Source organism: Poecilia reticulata, linkage group LG8 (assembly GCF_000633615.1).
Source record: "Poecilia reticulata strain Guanapo linkage group LG8, Guppy_female_1.0+MT, whole genome shotgun sequence".
Taxonomy (NCBI): domain Eukaryota; kingdom Metazoa; phylum Chordata; class Actinopteri; order Cyprinodontiformes; family Poeciliidae; genus Poecilia; species Poecilia reticulata.
In genome coordinates, this window is record NC_024338.1 from 6,134,327 (window position 1) to 6,150,568 (window position 16,242).

The 16,242-nt window shown below is 40.5% G+C and overlaps 1 protein-coding gene across 4 annotated transcripts; it reads right to left on the reverse strand.

The window, feature by feature from the left end:
* Nucleotides 1-332: 332 nt before the first annotated feature.
* On the reverse strand, nucleotides 333-16,124 carry ilf3b (interleukin enhancer binding factor 3b). Of its 4 annotated transcripts, none has more exons than XM_008415368.1 (18): nucleotides 16,018-16,124; nucleotides 14,226-14,323; nucleotides 12,334-12,551; nucleotides 12,076-12,250; nucleotides 10,829-10,976; nucleotides 8,479-8,570; nucleotides 7,162-7,257; nucleotides 6,838-6,949; nucleotides 6,667-6,764; nucleotides 6,475-6,586; nucleotides 6,283-6,396; nucleotides 5,978-6,183; nucleotides 5,159-5,326; nucleotides 4,805-5,086; nucleotides 3,965-4,070; nucleotides 3,841-3,888; nucleotides 2,034-2,411; nucleotides 333-1,138 (listed from the first exon to the last, which is right to left on the reverse strand). In XM_008415368.1, the coding sequence occupies exons 2-18, from the start codon at nucleotides 14,226-14,228 to the stop codon at nucleotides 1,017-1,019; spliced, it is 2,478 nt and encodes an 825-aa protein (XP_008413590.1). In that variant the 5' UTR covers nucleotides 14,229-14,323; nucleotides 16,018-16,124; the 3' UTR covers nucleotides 333-1,016. The 4 variants fall into 4 exon arrangements, with proteins under 4 accessions (XP_008413590.1, XP_008413588.1, XP_008413592.1 ...); XM_008415366.1 differs by having other exon boundaries at nucleotides 7,162-7,314; XM_008415370.1 differs by lacking the exons at nucleotides 333-1,138; nucleotides 2,034-2,411 and adding an exon at nucleotides 2,506-3,292.
* Between the last annotated feature and the right edge of the window lie 118 nt (nucleotides 16,125-16,242).

Consider the following 16,242-nt stretch of genomic DNA (forward strand, 5'->3'; position numbering starts at 1 on the left):
ATTCAAGTTTAACTTTTCTGCCATACTTTTCTTCTTCCATTCAACTGTTAAAACTTTAGTTTTTTGACAGAGGTAAAGAATTGTGAGATAACCAAAGTTCAATTGAGGATATTTGAATTTTAACTACTTTAAGTATTAAAGTTCATAAGTTCAACATCTTACCTTAATTTCAATATTACATGTAACTGTAAGGCTTCATTAACAAGCTGTTAAAACTGAACTACATTGAGAGGTTCAATAATTTCATACGGAGGTTCGCAAAACAAAGTTGGTTTACAGTATGTCAACTATAATTAGCCACATTACAAAGACCCAATCTGTGTAAACAGAACTGTTAATTCAAAATAAAAAGGATTTATTAATACAAACACTCTGTTACACATTAACAAGAGCAAAACCCCACCCAGTTTAAAAGCTACATTGAGCAGAGATGTGAATTTAACAGCAGAATATATGTTCCAGTTATCTTCGAAAATCAGATGGTGAAACCGTCACATCACCTCAGGTAAATAGCAAAAACAGTCAAAAGAATCACAACCACTGCTGGTAAAAAGAAGCTATCGGCGTACATTTTGACGTTACCACAAAACGGAGCAAAAATAATAAAAGGTGAAACTATTTTTCACATTTGTCCAGCCATTAAAAAGAAAAAAGGAAAAAAAAAAAAAAAAAAAAAACTGAAGTCTTGTTTTAAAAATAGGTTTTAGGAATCAGTCTTCATATTTAGTGGTAAAGACCAGGAACATAAAACAAAAAAAAATTAAAAAATAAATATAAACAAAACTTTGAACTAATCATACCGAAACAGACCACTAACTTCAACCACAGCTCGGATTAGACATTTAAAAAGTCTACAAATCTCAAAGTGTGCCAACATGTGCTACATCTAAACCCGAAAGCACATAGGAAGCAGACATGGAAAAAAGGCAAAGAGCACAGGCAAGTCTTCCATTGCTCTCTTTGGAGAAGGGTTGAGATACTGATGCGGGGTGATTCACGGGCCCAGTGGAAGCAGCCTATCTGTACTGGTAACTCATGTTGCTGTCGCCCCTGCCGAAGCCRGGGTACTGGGTGTGGTTGGCTGGAAATCCCTGGTTGCCTCCTCCCTGTGTGCTGTAATTGGTTTGGGGGGTGAAACCTGGAAGCAACAAAGAGAGGTGATTATAAAAAAAAAAAAGTGGGACAAAATATTCGAACTTTTAGAAGGCTCGTTTTAGGAGAATACGGCCCCAATTTATGCATTAACTATAAACGCAATACCGCTGTGTTGATCATAACCTACCACCATTCTTCCATGTGTCATCTGTTGCTGTATTCTTTGGTTTCATACTCTATGCTTTTTCTCTTCAGCTGTTTTCCCTCAACAATAACAACCTGGTTTAGGTTCAATTCTTCAACAGATAATACTGGTGCTTGACCGCCGTGTTTAAAAATCCACTAAACCTCCAACTTCAGAGTTGATGCTGTAAGTAGTAGTGGCGCAGACCATTTTCTGGGGAGCTTTCGACACGCCAGGGAATCAAAACTGACGTTTCTAAGGTCCATTTGTGACTCTTGACAGCAGCTGTGTGTTTCTCACAATGCAAACGGCTCTCTATAGTCTTAACCCACGTACTACTCAGATTTCTTGCAGATTCCGCGCAGCATTTTATCGTCACCTTCCTAAAGTAACGGCCAAAGTAATTTTTTGTCAAAAGTGATTTTGAGAAAATGCCAAAAGACAAATGTTGTTCTAGAAAAGCTAGCTAGCTATGAGATTAAGACTTGTGACTAACATTTAAGGCCAAATTAAAAAAAATTTCAAAGACATTTAATTCCTTAATTTTAGATACAAGTTTAAGACTTTATAGGGATGCACAAACTGTTTCCTGCATTTTCACATGAAAATTTCCCAACTTTATTTTTGATCATGAAGTGTACATACATTTAAGTTATCTATAGCACATTTTCCAACAGTATTCCTGAGTACAATGCCGAACTTTTCCAGACTGCGTAGGGACTGTTTTTAAAGCTTTAAAACCGATGAAACTCACCTTCATAACTGTACTCCTGGTTACCCCCAGCCGCAGCACCCGCTCCCCCCGTCACCTGGCTGGGGTAGGCAGTGCTGTAGGAATAACCACCTGCACCCCCCTGGTTCTGGTTGAAACTCTTCTTCGCTTGCCCGTACTGGTTATACGACCCCTGCCCTATGGAGACGTTTGACTGATAGCCTCCCGGTGGACCGGCCTTCTGCATGGGCGGTTTCTTTTTGGGCATTTTGTTGGCCGCCGGGGCAGCATAGGACCCTTCATTTTGATAATATGACCCATAGGAGCCTGGAGCCGGTGGTTCTGTGGAGCTGAACGGAAGTCCGCCCGAGAGGCTGCTCGATACCCCGGCGCTGCCATTTGCCCCGTCGTCGTAGTAATCTAGGGAGCGACAGCATAGCACAGGCTTAAAATGGGGGCAGACATTTTGTTCGCTCCAGCTTGTGTGTCGTAAACAGGCAACCAACGATTTAAGTCAGTCATGAATGCAACATTTATTAATAAAAAGAACATATATAAAAACAGCTAGAGTGAGGAAATCCTCTCACACCAAACACATTCTTACATCGATCCAGTCTGAGCACAAACAAGCCTCCGTCTTTGCCAGCCGCCAGATGCAGATCGGGCGAGAAGCAAACAAAAACTAGACAGTGCCAGAGTAAGACCTACATGCAGCTAGTTTATTTCTAACTCTGTAGTGCTAACAAGACAGGGAAATAACAGATTTGATGAAAAATAATGTAGTTTCATTAAAATGAGGTCAATTGTGGTTGGAAGTGACAAGAGACACACAGTTAAAAACAGAAAGGAAGATGTCACGAGTTGTTTCCATCTAAAAGAGTGGAGGCGGAGACGTCCCGAAAGGCAGAACGTGTCGTCCGGCTCCCCACTGGTCGTCCGGACTACGAGAAGACACTGAGTTAAAAACGGGTCTGGTGTGTTCAGGTGCATCCACGGGTACAGAGGTTCGTCTTATGGCTGCGTGCATGCAGTGGAGGATCGTCTCCCCAGAGGCGGCTTGGACGTGACAAGTGGGATTGGCAAGACAGGTTAGATGGAGTCACTTTGTCCCCGGGGGTTGTGGACTTGATGGTGACGTGACTTTCTGATCTCGCTGGAACACTACTGAGTATTTTTGTCCATTCAAATCCTCTCAACAGGTTGTTGTTTTTTTTATTATTATTTTCTAACACTGGAGTTAGGGGAGGGGGAGTTCTATGTCGCAAACTCGGGGTAGCCATAGTAGTCTGAGACAAAGTCACCTAAAGAGTGAGACAGGGCAGAGAAGGGGGGGGAACAAAAAAAAAAATATATCAAAATTAGGTTATTTTGAATTTTTCTTCTGCCTTAAAAAATGGCAGGCTGTGTTAGGTCAGATTATGTCTTTATTTTTTATTGTGTTGGACATTTTATTATTATTATTATTTTTTAGATTTCTCTGCTCCTGTCACGCTCAGGTAGGTCAGTCTTCAAACCAGGCTGCCAGAATGAAGAAAGGGAAACTCATAAGAGGAGGCTTGTGGGGAAAGAAAAAAAAAACTGATTCAACCCCTGTGGCTTAAAGCAGAGAAATGTAAAATCACTCAGCTAGGAAGGATAATCCCAGCAAGGCATTAAGGAGCTTTTTCTTTTTTYTTTTTAATACAGACACCAGACCCCGCCTCCCGCCCTGGTGTGTTGCAACAAGCTGCAGGATGCACAAGCATCTCTGCCAACACAATCCCCCACACTGTTCATTTCTACTTTCATCAAGAATAAACAGATAAAACGTCAAACGGCAGCATTAGAGGTGATGAAACTAAATACTCACTGTAGCCAGAGTTGGTGTTGTTCCCATATCCGTACGTTCCAAATCCACCTGACGAGGAAAGCACACGTTTAGTGGCTGCAGGTCCAGTCAAAGTCTACAAAAAACAGGAAAAGAAGGTTCCTACCTCCTTGACCGTAGCCACCTCCGTTATTGAAGCCTCTGCCTCTCCCGCGGCCTCGGCCTCTCCCTCTGCCTCTGGGCATGCCGGTGTCCAGGCCAAACGGTTGGTGCTGAAATGGATACAAAGATGTTTTAAAATGAGTCGTAAGGAAAAAAAAAAACAACAAATGTACCCTGCTGGGAGTATTCTTAATCCTTTTTTGTCGTATTACATCCAAAAAAAAGTGTAGAGATGCACCGATTGCTTCTTCTGGCCAGTCACAGATACCTTTCTTTTTAATTCTTTCTTTTTACAACTGATAATGTCAGGTCACAATACACCTTAGTTGTTCCAATCTCAATTTGTGAGCGAAGGTGAACGCTAGCTGCATTTTCATTGACCAGGTAAGCAATTTGCACAATTTGACATTTCGAAAATAAATTAGCTTAATCATGGCAATTTAGAAAACACTTTTGGTCTTCAATAAATTTTGTCTCTAAGAGGAGGCGGGTTTTCTTTGACCGTATAAAAATTGGTTAATTTTTGCAAACTGCGATGGAATAACTTTTTTAGCATCACGAGTCACATGAACAACCAGATGTTGCACAAACCACGAAGACGACGACAACAGGAAGTAGTTGGACGATGATGGCGTGCCATATTTTTTAATGGCTTATTGTGAAAACAAAAGTATTCATGTGTAATTTTAACTGCGTTTTTTACTCGACGGAAACACCACAACTGTGAAATTCTGTTTTGTTTTTTGTTTTAACATTTGTAAAGGAATCAGAGAGGTAAAACGTAGACTCTTGTCCTACGCGGTCTGGACCCTCAGCTATTGAAAAACGATCGTTTCCTGCTTACCATGGGCAGTCCCTTCTTCTTCTTAGCAGGCTCAGGAGCAGAGCCTTCAGGAAACAGCTTCTCCAGAGCAGCCAGGGCCGCGTACGCCTTGGCCACCTTCTTATTGGACCCGGTGCCCTGGAACTTCTGCCCGTCGATCTCCACCTCCATGACGAAGCGCTTGTCGTGACTTCCGCCCGTCTCAGAGATGAGCTCGTATTTGAGGCCACGGCGCTTCTCGTTCAGCTCCATCACGGGGTTCTTGCCGTGCTTGGTCAGGATTGGTCCCTGCTGGCGAGCCGTCTGACGGAGAGGAGACGGGTGAGGACAACAGGTCCGACTGTTCAACACCATCTCATGTCAGCTGACGCTTACCTCGGCAGATTCTGGAGTGGCGCCGGGTGCGGCAGTGGACGATTCGGTGGGGGTTACTGCTGGCTTCACTTCTTCTGCAGTGATTGCTACCACAGTTTCTTCCAATTTCACAGCGACTTCAGTACTTTTCAGTTCCACCCCGGTGGGTAGGCCCATGTCCTGCAGTACCTGAACACACCCAAAGAAATTCACTTTCATTTAGATAAAAACAGCAAACTACCATGTATAATGGAGATAAATTTGGCTCCAAATAAAGTTTGCTCAATTTTGTTTTTTGACACTTAAAAAAAAAACAAAACATGTAATGTGAAAAGAAAAATTAGATGGGGGGGAAAAGAAATTTGAAAAATTTGAAAATGATTTTGAAACCAAAAAAATGTAACCAAAAATTGAAGCTGAAAATAAATGGAAACAAGAATAAAACCTGCAACTGAAAAGCAAAAAAAAAAAAATTTAAGCTGAAAAAAGATTTGACATGGAAAATAAAAATTCAAACTGAAGAGATTTGAAGCAAAAATGAATTCAAACAGAAAATTTTGACATTTTCTGTTTCAAAATTTTCTTTTTAAAAACAGAAAAAAAATGAGACAAAAAATTCAACTGAAAACCTTGAAACTATAGGAAAAAAATTGCAACTGAAAAAAAAAGGATTAGAACTCAAAAATTTAAACAGAAAAAAACTTAACTAAAAAAAAAAAGTAAAAAAAAAATTTCAAGTTTTTTTTCTTTTTTCAATTTCAACAAACATTTTTTAGCAAATTTATGATCCAATCTGTTCCATACATGTATCTAATCACATATGTAGGAAACTGCTCTCACCTTAACAGCTACATGCAGCTTGGCGGTTCGCTTGGATGGACCAGAAGCCTCAAATGTCTTCCCGTCCACCTCCACCGCCATAGTGAACACTGGAACATGAACCGGACCGGTTTGAGATATCAGTTTGTACTGCAGACCTGGTTTCAGCTGATTCAGCCTCATTAGGGCGTTCATTGACTGAGCCGGCTCCGCCTTTTCTTCTGCAGCTTTGGGAACCAAACAGAAAAAGGGTTTTCAGCTTTCATGCCAGTCCAAAAGAACAGAAACAACAAATCTATGTTTCCCAGTGCTACAGGAACACTTACATTTCTTCTGCAGTTTTTTCTTCTTTTTGTTTGGACTCTTATCATCGGTTCCTTCTTCTTCTTCTATAGGCCTCTTCATAGGTGGGGCATACGCTGTGCTGGGTGGGATTTGCACTGAACAACACATTGAATTATCCCGTTACAACAAAATCAAACCCAAAAGCTGCTCTTGTTGCTGCAGTATTCCAGTACCTGTGTAATCAATCGGGGTGTCGCTGCGAGGCTTTTTGGGCATCTTTGACGGAAGCGGGTCCATTCCGAGAACTTTGTGGAGCTGCCCAAAAGCCGACAGCCTTAAAGCGTGCTGACAGCGGCAGAGATGACATTTTAGTAAATCACAGGATTAATTACCTGAAAATGTGCAAACGACTTTGCTGGACTCACCTGAGCGCTCGCTGTGATGTCTTCTCTCTGCTGCTGATCCAGGTGACCGATGGCGTCTGTGGCGTCCTTCTCACATGGGTCGTAAATTCCAGGACCATCTTCAAGATGGCAATTCAGAATGTTATTTGGAATGAATTAAAGGCACAAAACACCCAGGAGCTGAGTGCGTACCTGTCATGAGGATCCCCGAAGCGAGACACTCCAAAACTCTCCGCAGAGCTTCGCCTGCCCCCATGGGCCTGTTCCCTGTGCCGATTGCTTTCTCACAGACCAGCTCCAGCGGCTGCGAAGCACGAAAAGTTTTTAACTCCCTGACGGGATGATTCTCTGCAGTGTTACTTGAACTTTTTGACTATTTTTTTTTTTTACCTCCAATGTTTTTAATGTAACAGAGATTTGCACTAATCTGGTCACAATAAGTGAATAAATCAATTGATTGCATGATAAATTAAAATTAGTTTTAGAATTTCCATTTGGACAATAATCGGTCTTTACCCAGCCACGAAGCGGGGCCCACGTGGGGACTCGGGCGCACAAGTCCCTAAGGATGCGGATGACGATGACGCAGGAGCGCAGGCCGTTGGCTCTGGCCTGGAAACACAAGCAGGAGCGGGGGGGTGGACGAGATGGGAGGTGGGCAGTTTTAGTCTAGAAGAGACGACGACGTGAGACAAGCATGATCAACACCCACATGTAACAGAAATGAATAAAAATGGAGCCACAGACTATTACAGCTTAGCTTTGTCGTTATGGGAGATTTCCCCAGGTGTTAAAGGATTGCTTTGTAAGATCGTATGAGAATGATCATATAGTTCACACATACAAATAACTGTTGGTTTAGTTATCAGGTGTAAACAAATTCTGTCTTTGGAAGAGGAAGGAAGGGGGGACATGCATCTAACAAAGATCAGACAAAAAGAAGTGAATAAAACCACCTCAAACTCAATTCTAGGCCAATGTGACAAACAAGTTAAACCATTACAAAAAGGCTGTGCAAAAACATGTGCCGTCACTTTAAAAGGAGATGTATTGGGGGGGAGGTCACGGTTGAGTTAGAGATAGAAATACTTAGAAATGACTCGAGGTGCAATATTCCTGTTGAGTTTGTGGCACACACACTAACAAAAGCAGCCAGGAGAGCAGGAGAGGTCGAGGCCACATACTCTACACTTAACAAGCTGCTGAGATGGAGCACTGACTGTTACAGCGTGACAAGCCAGAGGTGACACAGGCAGCAGGACTATGAGGGATAAAACACAGTTAACCACATGGAAACAGTTCGTCTCACGCGCCCTCTCACATGGGCCACCGGAAAGAAAAAAAAAAGAAAAAAAAAAAAAAAAAAGAAAAAGCACTCGGTAAGTAGCTTGCTTGTTTAGTTATGGGGAAACAAAAAAAACCGACTCATTCACAGCAACGATGACGTTCTAGAAATATTGCACCTGGATGCATGGCTATTAGTTCCTGGATTTGGCTGATTGGAGTTAAAAACGAAAAGTGTCGCTAAATGAGCAAACGAATGAAACTGAAAGGCTAAAAGCAACAGCTTCTGTTTGGTATCAGTGTTAAATATCAGAGAACCTGTAAAAGTGAGCGAAGCGACTGAAGCGTGTGATGACACACATATCCTAAAAAAACAAACATCCAAGTCATCAAATTATACTACAGGAAGTACACCTCAAAAGAGGAAACAAAAACAAAACAAAAAAGAGAGAAAATGTAAGAAATTTTAAAATAATATAAGAACAGAGAGCATAAAACCAAACTCAAAGCTACATCTGTTTTAGAGACAAATAAAGACAAGATTCAAACCTGGAACCACTTAGCGTGGCGTAGAGATGCCAAGGCAGTTAGGCATTTCTGCCTGTCCAGAACATCCGGGGGATCGATGACTGAAAGCGTTTCTATTGGCAGGTGGAATAAGAAGACAAGGTACAGTTTGACCAAGGGGAGTTCTGTCAGCCGGCCAGGGGGAACACAGGCAGCCTTCCCAAACCACAGGCAGGAAGGGGGAAGGGGAGGGGATCCCTCCACTGGAGAACCGCCCAAAGCTTTCAGCCTCCCAGTTAATGTTGTTTTACACAACCCTCCCCTGCCCCCACAAAAAAAAACAAACAAACAAAAAAAAACAGACACCTGAAACTTGAGATGCATCGAGAAATTCAGTGGCGGCCAGAACTAGAAAAGTGTTACGCTTCATCGCTGGTTGGAAGCTAAACATCCTATCTTTGTTTTCTGACAGTTAATGCATCACAAGTGCTACTAAAACAGGCTAATATTCCTCTTCAGTGTGGATATTTTTACGGAGCGAAGACTCCAACATACTCAGTTTCCAGTATTGTACCGATGTGTTTCCCCCCCCCCCCCAGAGGTACGTCGGCTTTTCACAAAGGACAACGCAACAGGAAGTTAGGCGTCAACAAACAGGAAGCTGGTTGTTGTTAGAACAGAGTTTTTCCATTTTATCCTTCGGACTTATTTTTTAACATGCTGGATTTGAAAACGTTGGAAATGTTACGCTTAAGAGAAGGGTCTACCAACTTTAAAGGAAATTGAAATATATAATACATTCTCTGTAGGAATTAGCAATGAGGATGCTAATCGCTAATGAAAGATCCTTAGGGCAGATTAAACTATTCTCTGAGTGATCACTGTCTTTTTTCTATGATATCACATTTCATGGGAATATAAATAGTAATTAATCATGACAGAAAGGTTTCTGTGTGGTTACAATAAAATGAAGAATTTAATACAGAAGCAACTTAAAGCCTCTCAAAAGGTCTGTGGTCGTTATTTTTGTCAAGTAGCCTGGAAGATTTTTACTGTATCTGAAGATTTTCAATAATGTTTTTGCTAAAACTTTTTATTTTTCTATCATCGATTTCATTATTAAATATCCTTACCCAGAAAGTGAGCTAGTTCTCACAGAGAACTATAAGTTCCATGTCAGTACCAGCAGGTCGGAGCTTTTCCAAAGCCGAAGACTGAAAACTGGCCGTAGAATTTCTGATCGATGCATCGCAATTTAAAACCCAGCATACTTACAGGGTTGTGTCTTAAGTCATAAGCTGTGTAAAAACTCAAAGTTAAAAAAGCCATAAAATTATGTGAAGACTAATATTAAAAAGAAATAACAAAAACAAAAAAACGTATCAAATGGGAGGTTGTCTCCATGGTTGTTTCAGCTCAAACAGATGCTTTCTCTCCAACTCTAACAGGAAGTGGAACCCCTCCCCTTGGCCCCCCATACTGGGTACACTGCACTTTGCCCCTTCCGAGACAGAGAGCGGCCAGTTGGTCAAAGGTCCAGCGTCCCTAAAAATTGACAAACTAGAAGGCTTGACAGAGAGAATCAGAATTGGAACCACAGGCAGAAATTATCAGATGCACAAAAAGTGGGTATCAAAACAAGTCCACACTGCAGCAAAACTGATGGCTCAGAGACGAAGGCCCAAACGGGGCATCGCTGTTAGTGCAGGGCTACAGATAAAGTCAAGGCTCAAGCCTTGCTGCTGTTGAGCACTGGGACTAAAAGGCAGAAAGCAGAGAGCCTGCTCTTCACCAAACTTTTCATTCAATGATGCTAAGCTAAGGGTTGCTAGGACCTCTACATGCCAAATTCCTGTGCCCCTTGTCATTACCTGTAACCTTGGACCTTTCTTGCTAAGAAATAAACACAGAAAAAAAGACAAGACAGAGGCAGTTAACAGCCCACTGTGGGGTCAAACAAAGACTTTGGATTTTTGCTACTCATTTTTGCTGCAATGCGAACCGTTCATCATCAATGATAAAAAAAAACACATGCAAACACAGTGGTCTCAGTGGTTTTGTATTCAGGTAAATTCTCAGTAAGCCTTCATTTCATTGGTTACCTGCTCTTTAAAAGGGGAAGAGAAACCATGTCTTCAACAATAGTTACACTACCTGCCCTTTACTGTATATTGGGCCATCAAAAATGTACAATTACATTACATGGAACTACGAGAGTGTCTAGAGAGCTATAAGCATAGCAGGGTTTCATTATCTGAAGGTCTTCTTGTCCCCTAGCTCCATTGAAGGCCCAATAAACAATATCTGTCTAGCCTCGCTGCCTGCCTGACCTCGCAGCTGGAAGTAGGTTAGCACTAATGAAGGACGGGAGTCTTTGTTTGGGGGGGCTTACCTCCAGCGGTCGCCTTCTCTATCTCTTCGCGGACCAAAGGGGATGTGAGGTGAATTGTGAGCGTTAGAGGTGGCTCCTTTGTGTTGTGGATAATGATGCTCGCATTCTGGATGTCCTGTGTTACCATGTACTTGTCTTCTGTTATCGTCTGGAAAGAACAAACAGGAAAAGGACATACTTTAAAAAAACAACAACATTTGAGCAGACTACTGGAAATACAAGAGGAACAGAAATATTCCAGTCATACATCTTGGTGAAGATTTTAAGGAGCTGGCAAGTTTACTTAGTAAAACTTGAAATAATATTCATAGTTAGATTGTTTTGTTACCATAGCAACAATCTGATGTTGTGAGTTTAATCTTAGAGTTTACAAATACAAATTAGTAAACTGCGATTATAACTTATTGCTTTTTAGGCTGGCCATTTAAACAACTCCCTTCTCCCATATTTCACTAAATCCAACACAGAAGCTGTTAGAGGTGCTGATATTTTTAGCAACAAAAGCTATCCTTTAGGAACAAATCTGCTCTGGTAGTGAACTGCTAAGAGCAAAAGAGCCCGGCTTTCAAAAAAAAAAAAAAAAAAAAAAGTTTTTTGCTTTTTTCCCCTAGAAATGTAAACAAGCAACGCTTAGCCTGGCGACGGGGCTAGTAAAGCATGGAGGGCCGCCAGGCTTATTATAACACACTGGGGGAAACCCTGCAGAAGTTTGTGCGACAAATTTTATTTTTGTGCCGCTTTTGTTTTAAAAGTATTCTTAAAATTTTTTTCATGGCTTAACAGAGGTCGACCAACTCTGTTACGCTTTTGTGGTGCAAAAATTTCCATTTGTGCTGCTTTTGTTTTGAAGGTGTTACTGAAAGGTATTTTGTCTGGTTGACATCTGGAAACAGTTGTTTTTAAATGATTACTATTCAATAGTGACACAAACAAAAAATTTTGATGGCACAAATGTTTGGCATTAATTTTATTTGACTTGGGTAAAGTGAGGGGGAGATGTCGACCTTATGACCTTTAAACTTCAATTAATATCTTCAAAACAAAGGCAGCACAAATGAAAATGTTATCAGCACAAACGCAGCAGAGTTGATGGACACMAAGTTTGTTTGATTTTCTAAAGGTGGACAGGTCAGTTGGCCTTTCACGACCTCTGGAAACGCGTATTAGTATCTTTGAAACGAAACAAAAATTTGTGTCACACCAACGTTTGACACAAATTTGCTCTGATTCACTCAGGTCAGTCATACCTGCAGCTGGGCAAGAAGATTTTCAGACACCCTTCCCAGCAGACTGACGGTGGGCTTGTCCTTACAGAGAAGCACCAGTTCCAGGTCCAGGTCTCCTTTCAGCAGCAAACCTTTAGCAACCAGACCCACCCTCATAACGCCACGCAGAGTCCGAGTGGCCTGATCCTTCTGCTCACTATTAGAAGACGAAGAAAGTTAGATGTCTGCCTCATTATCATCAAGTAACCAAAAGGAAAGTGCAACCTACTCTATCCTGACCTGTCTTTGTCACCATCTTCGAATTCAGACTTTGTAGTTCCCTTTTCTTCCTTATCCAGCCAATCAGAAACGGCCTTAAGAGCCCGCTCTGTGTGGGACACCATGTTCTGGACGCTCTCCAGCTCCTCCTGTGTTGGATAGATTGCCGAATGTTTGGCCATGACGTGGCGGTCGCCATTCATGAAGACGCGCATCGTTCTGTGGCGAACGAGGGGAGGCTGGGGTTGGAAACAGAAGAGGGAGGATATTAATGAGGAGGTTCTTCAAAACAGATGATAAGTAGAAGCAGCGTGGACTAAACATGGTATACAGTACAGAGAAACCTCTAAACAGGAACGCATTTGAATCCAAGGTTTTACAAACATGGCTGCCTCGTTCACAAAGTTTTTTCTAAATACAAACGTGTAAAATGTCAATCGGAAACACGTGTTCCAGGACGCATCTAGGGACTAGTGTCCTAAAGAAACCGATATCAAACTGGAGCAGTATTCAAGTTTGAGTGGCAGGTATGGGCCTGAACATACCTAAAAATGTAGCAATAAATGGTTTTTTTAATGTTTTTTTTTTGTTATCACAGCAATATTCCAAAGATTGCAATAAAACTAAGTCTATGTTACCCACCCCATACAACTGTACCGTATGGTCCGTGTGCACTCTCTCCGACTCTGTACAATAACAATGTCATTAATGTGGCCTTAACATTTTAAACTGCAGGAAAAAACAAGCAGTAAAGAACCAGTTTCTTTCCTGTTGCAAAATTGTGACATAATTTCTGTCAGCGTTCAAAGCAGTTGGTATGGAAAGTCGTTGATGCCACAATTTGTACATTTGTGTTGGGTTTTGGGAGCTCGAAGGTGGAGCTCACCACCTTAGGGTCCATAAGTCATAATGAAAGTTGTTGGTCCTAACTGTATATATATATATATATTTTAAAAAAGTATTAATGTCAAACAGGTGGTTCTCCCCCCCCCAAAAAACAACAAACAAAAAAACTTGTGTTAATTCTCTTTGGTAATTTGCCAAGCAGTGCTTTTAGCAATGTTGTACGAATCATATTTAATGTGTATTCAGAGGTTTCATTTGTTGATCCTGGTGTAGTAAAACTACAGCTAAATGTCAATCAATGCAAGCATCTCTCATATATCCTCTGTGTTTTAACATATCCTTAGGTTACAGAAGTCAAATATGCCAAGCTACTTTAAAAAAACAGTTATAAACCATTTTTTTTTACTGGAGATGCAAATCTTTCAGAGTCGATTCAATTTTTATTTCAGAAACCAGGTTTTTTTTATTCAAAGGGTCTAGAAATTCTGTGTAAATTATGGGACTCACAAGACGAAGAGATGGCGTAAACAAATAAAAAATGATTTAAAAAAATTCTGTAAGCTCCCATTTGTGCATACGATTCTGTAGCTTAAATGACTAGTGTTAGGTTAACTTCGCTGCCTGGCTTTTTCTTAAATAAAAGAACCTCAAGAATTATTCAAAATATCATTTAAAAAAAAATTAAACAGACTAAAACCGATTTTTGAGCATTTTAGAATCAACTCAGAATTCCCAAGTTCTTAAGTTAGATCTGCTTTTTATTTGTTTGTTTTATGGCTCGACTTTAAGGTGAAAGAAGGCACAAACATGTTAAATGCAAAAATCAAATGTCAGTGACAACAAAATCTGAGTGCATCAATAACCCTAAAGTCTTTTATTTATTTTTTTTTACACACATACATAAAGTTTAAGGTATGCTGGAACGACCGCCTGCTCACGCTTTTACAGCAAATTAAATCTCACTGAACATATAATTTATTTGATTTGAATAGTTACGCAATAGTAGATCATTTGTGCTGCTAATTCTTAACACGGCCAAGAAAATGAAACAAAAGCTGCAACGTTACCATTTTCTTTTTAGTGAAGCTGGTGACTTTATTGCCCAGTGATTAACACTGATAAACGTGTCTTCTCTGGAGGGAAATGACACGGCCGCTCCTCGTTTCTGTGAGAGGAAATCAACAATCAAAGGACGTGGAGTAAAGACAAAAGTGGTGAGTAAAGGCTGCCCTGCTAGGAGAACAGCAAAACGTCTACCGATTTGATTTCATGTCACCGTTTTAAAGATGTCAAATTGTTAAATAATCCCTAGTGCAACTAATAAGTCTGAAGAAGTAAGACTTTTTTTATTTTATTTACTTTTTTAGTTGTTTGTTTCTGCACTTTTGCTGAAATGAATTTAATGATAAATCAGTATGAGTTGTTTTGGAGAATGTGGATTTTCAGTGCATCAGACCGACCTCACCCTTCAATTAACTTACAAAAGTATTCATATATTATGTTGTACACCAAAAAATGTTGATTATATACTCCTCTCTTCAATGGAGTCAATATTAAGGACTTTTTAAATATTTAATATGGCTGGAAAAACTACCGATTAATCAATTTATTACTGCTATTGTGGGATATGTTGAGAAAATACCAATACATATTGCAAAACAAGCACAACAAGAAAATTATCATTCTTTTTAAGTCCCGTTGAAGACGTTGCTGGAGTTTTGAGCTGAACTTTTAGTTCAGCAAAACAGTTTAATTTACCCAGATTTTCTTTTTTTGTTTGCTTTTTAGGGATTTTTTTTAAATTTGTAACTATTTTACAGTTTTAAAGCTGCATAAAATATGAAATAACTAAAAAGGGGAGAATGTGTCTTAAGTTTGAAGACAATATCTAAAAAGAATAGTAGAAATTGTTTCAATTTTAAGAATGTCTTGTTTGTTTTTTTTAGCATTTAACTTGTAGGTTTAAGAACGGACATGAACCCTGGTTCATTTTTTTAAAGCACAACCTTCAACATTTCGAGCCTACCCACATAAACCTGCTTATCTTTGAAGGCCCCTTCAATGTCCTTCGGTTGAAACCATAACACCCCTGATATAAGCGACTGCGGTCAGGAACATTTTACCGTTGCCGTGATATCGGTTTATAGAAATAATGACTCGTGGATATTTTAGTACGTACTGTCAAAATGCTGTTTTAAAGACAATATGGTGAAAACGCGACCGTATCTATTGTTCCATTCATCAACTCACCAAATAGTAGCATCAACTCCAACGGACCTAATAAGGGAGCCTAAAACGCTACTGACGTAGATTTAACATTTCTATAAAACAGTTGTTGGAAAATGGAGAATTAGAGGAAAAAATGCAGTCGGCTCCAAACCTAAATTGTTCATAAAAACAATTATAAACAAAAAATGAGACGCCATCTTATTTCGGTTCAGTTAGCCTGGACCAAAAAAAAATCATTCACCTACCCTATCCTATCCTATCGTTTCATGCTACTAGCATGCTCCCCGGTGACCAAAAACGACAGACATGGAATCTATGGCTTCTATTGGCCATATATAATTCTACAAATGTTCAAAGCATCAAATTATATTCAGCCCTGTTGGATAAGGGACACCAAAATGGTCGAGGAGACGGGAGAAAGACCCCACGAATCTCCGACCACATTTAGCTGTAGCACGTTAGCTTTCCCGACCCCGACCAGTCGCAAATACCAACGGCTGAGGCACACGAATGAGCACAGAAAATAACAAAAAATATCACCATTGTGGTCATTTATAAGCATGCACATTCTTATGCTGTATTACAAATATGTCGGGGACTTAGTCTACACATTATATTGTTGACACTTACATATATAGGTTTTCCACTCAAGAATCGTGCCACCGTCGAAGAGCTCTAGCTCAAATTCTAGTCTGCAGCGCAAGCGTAGAGGGAGACGCCCACGATCCCGAAATCACTTGCGCTCATTGGACAAACTGTGGGTGATGCTACGGTCTTAGCCAATGAAAAATAGGGATTTGCAGCTCAGGGGTGTGGCTAAGCCTCAAAACATGGCGATCTACAAAGTCGTTGTTA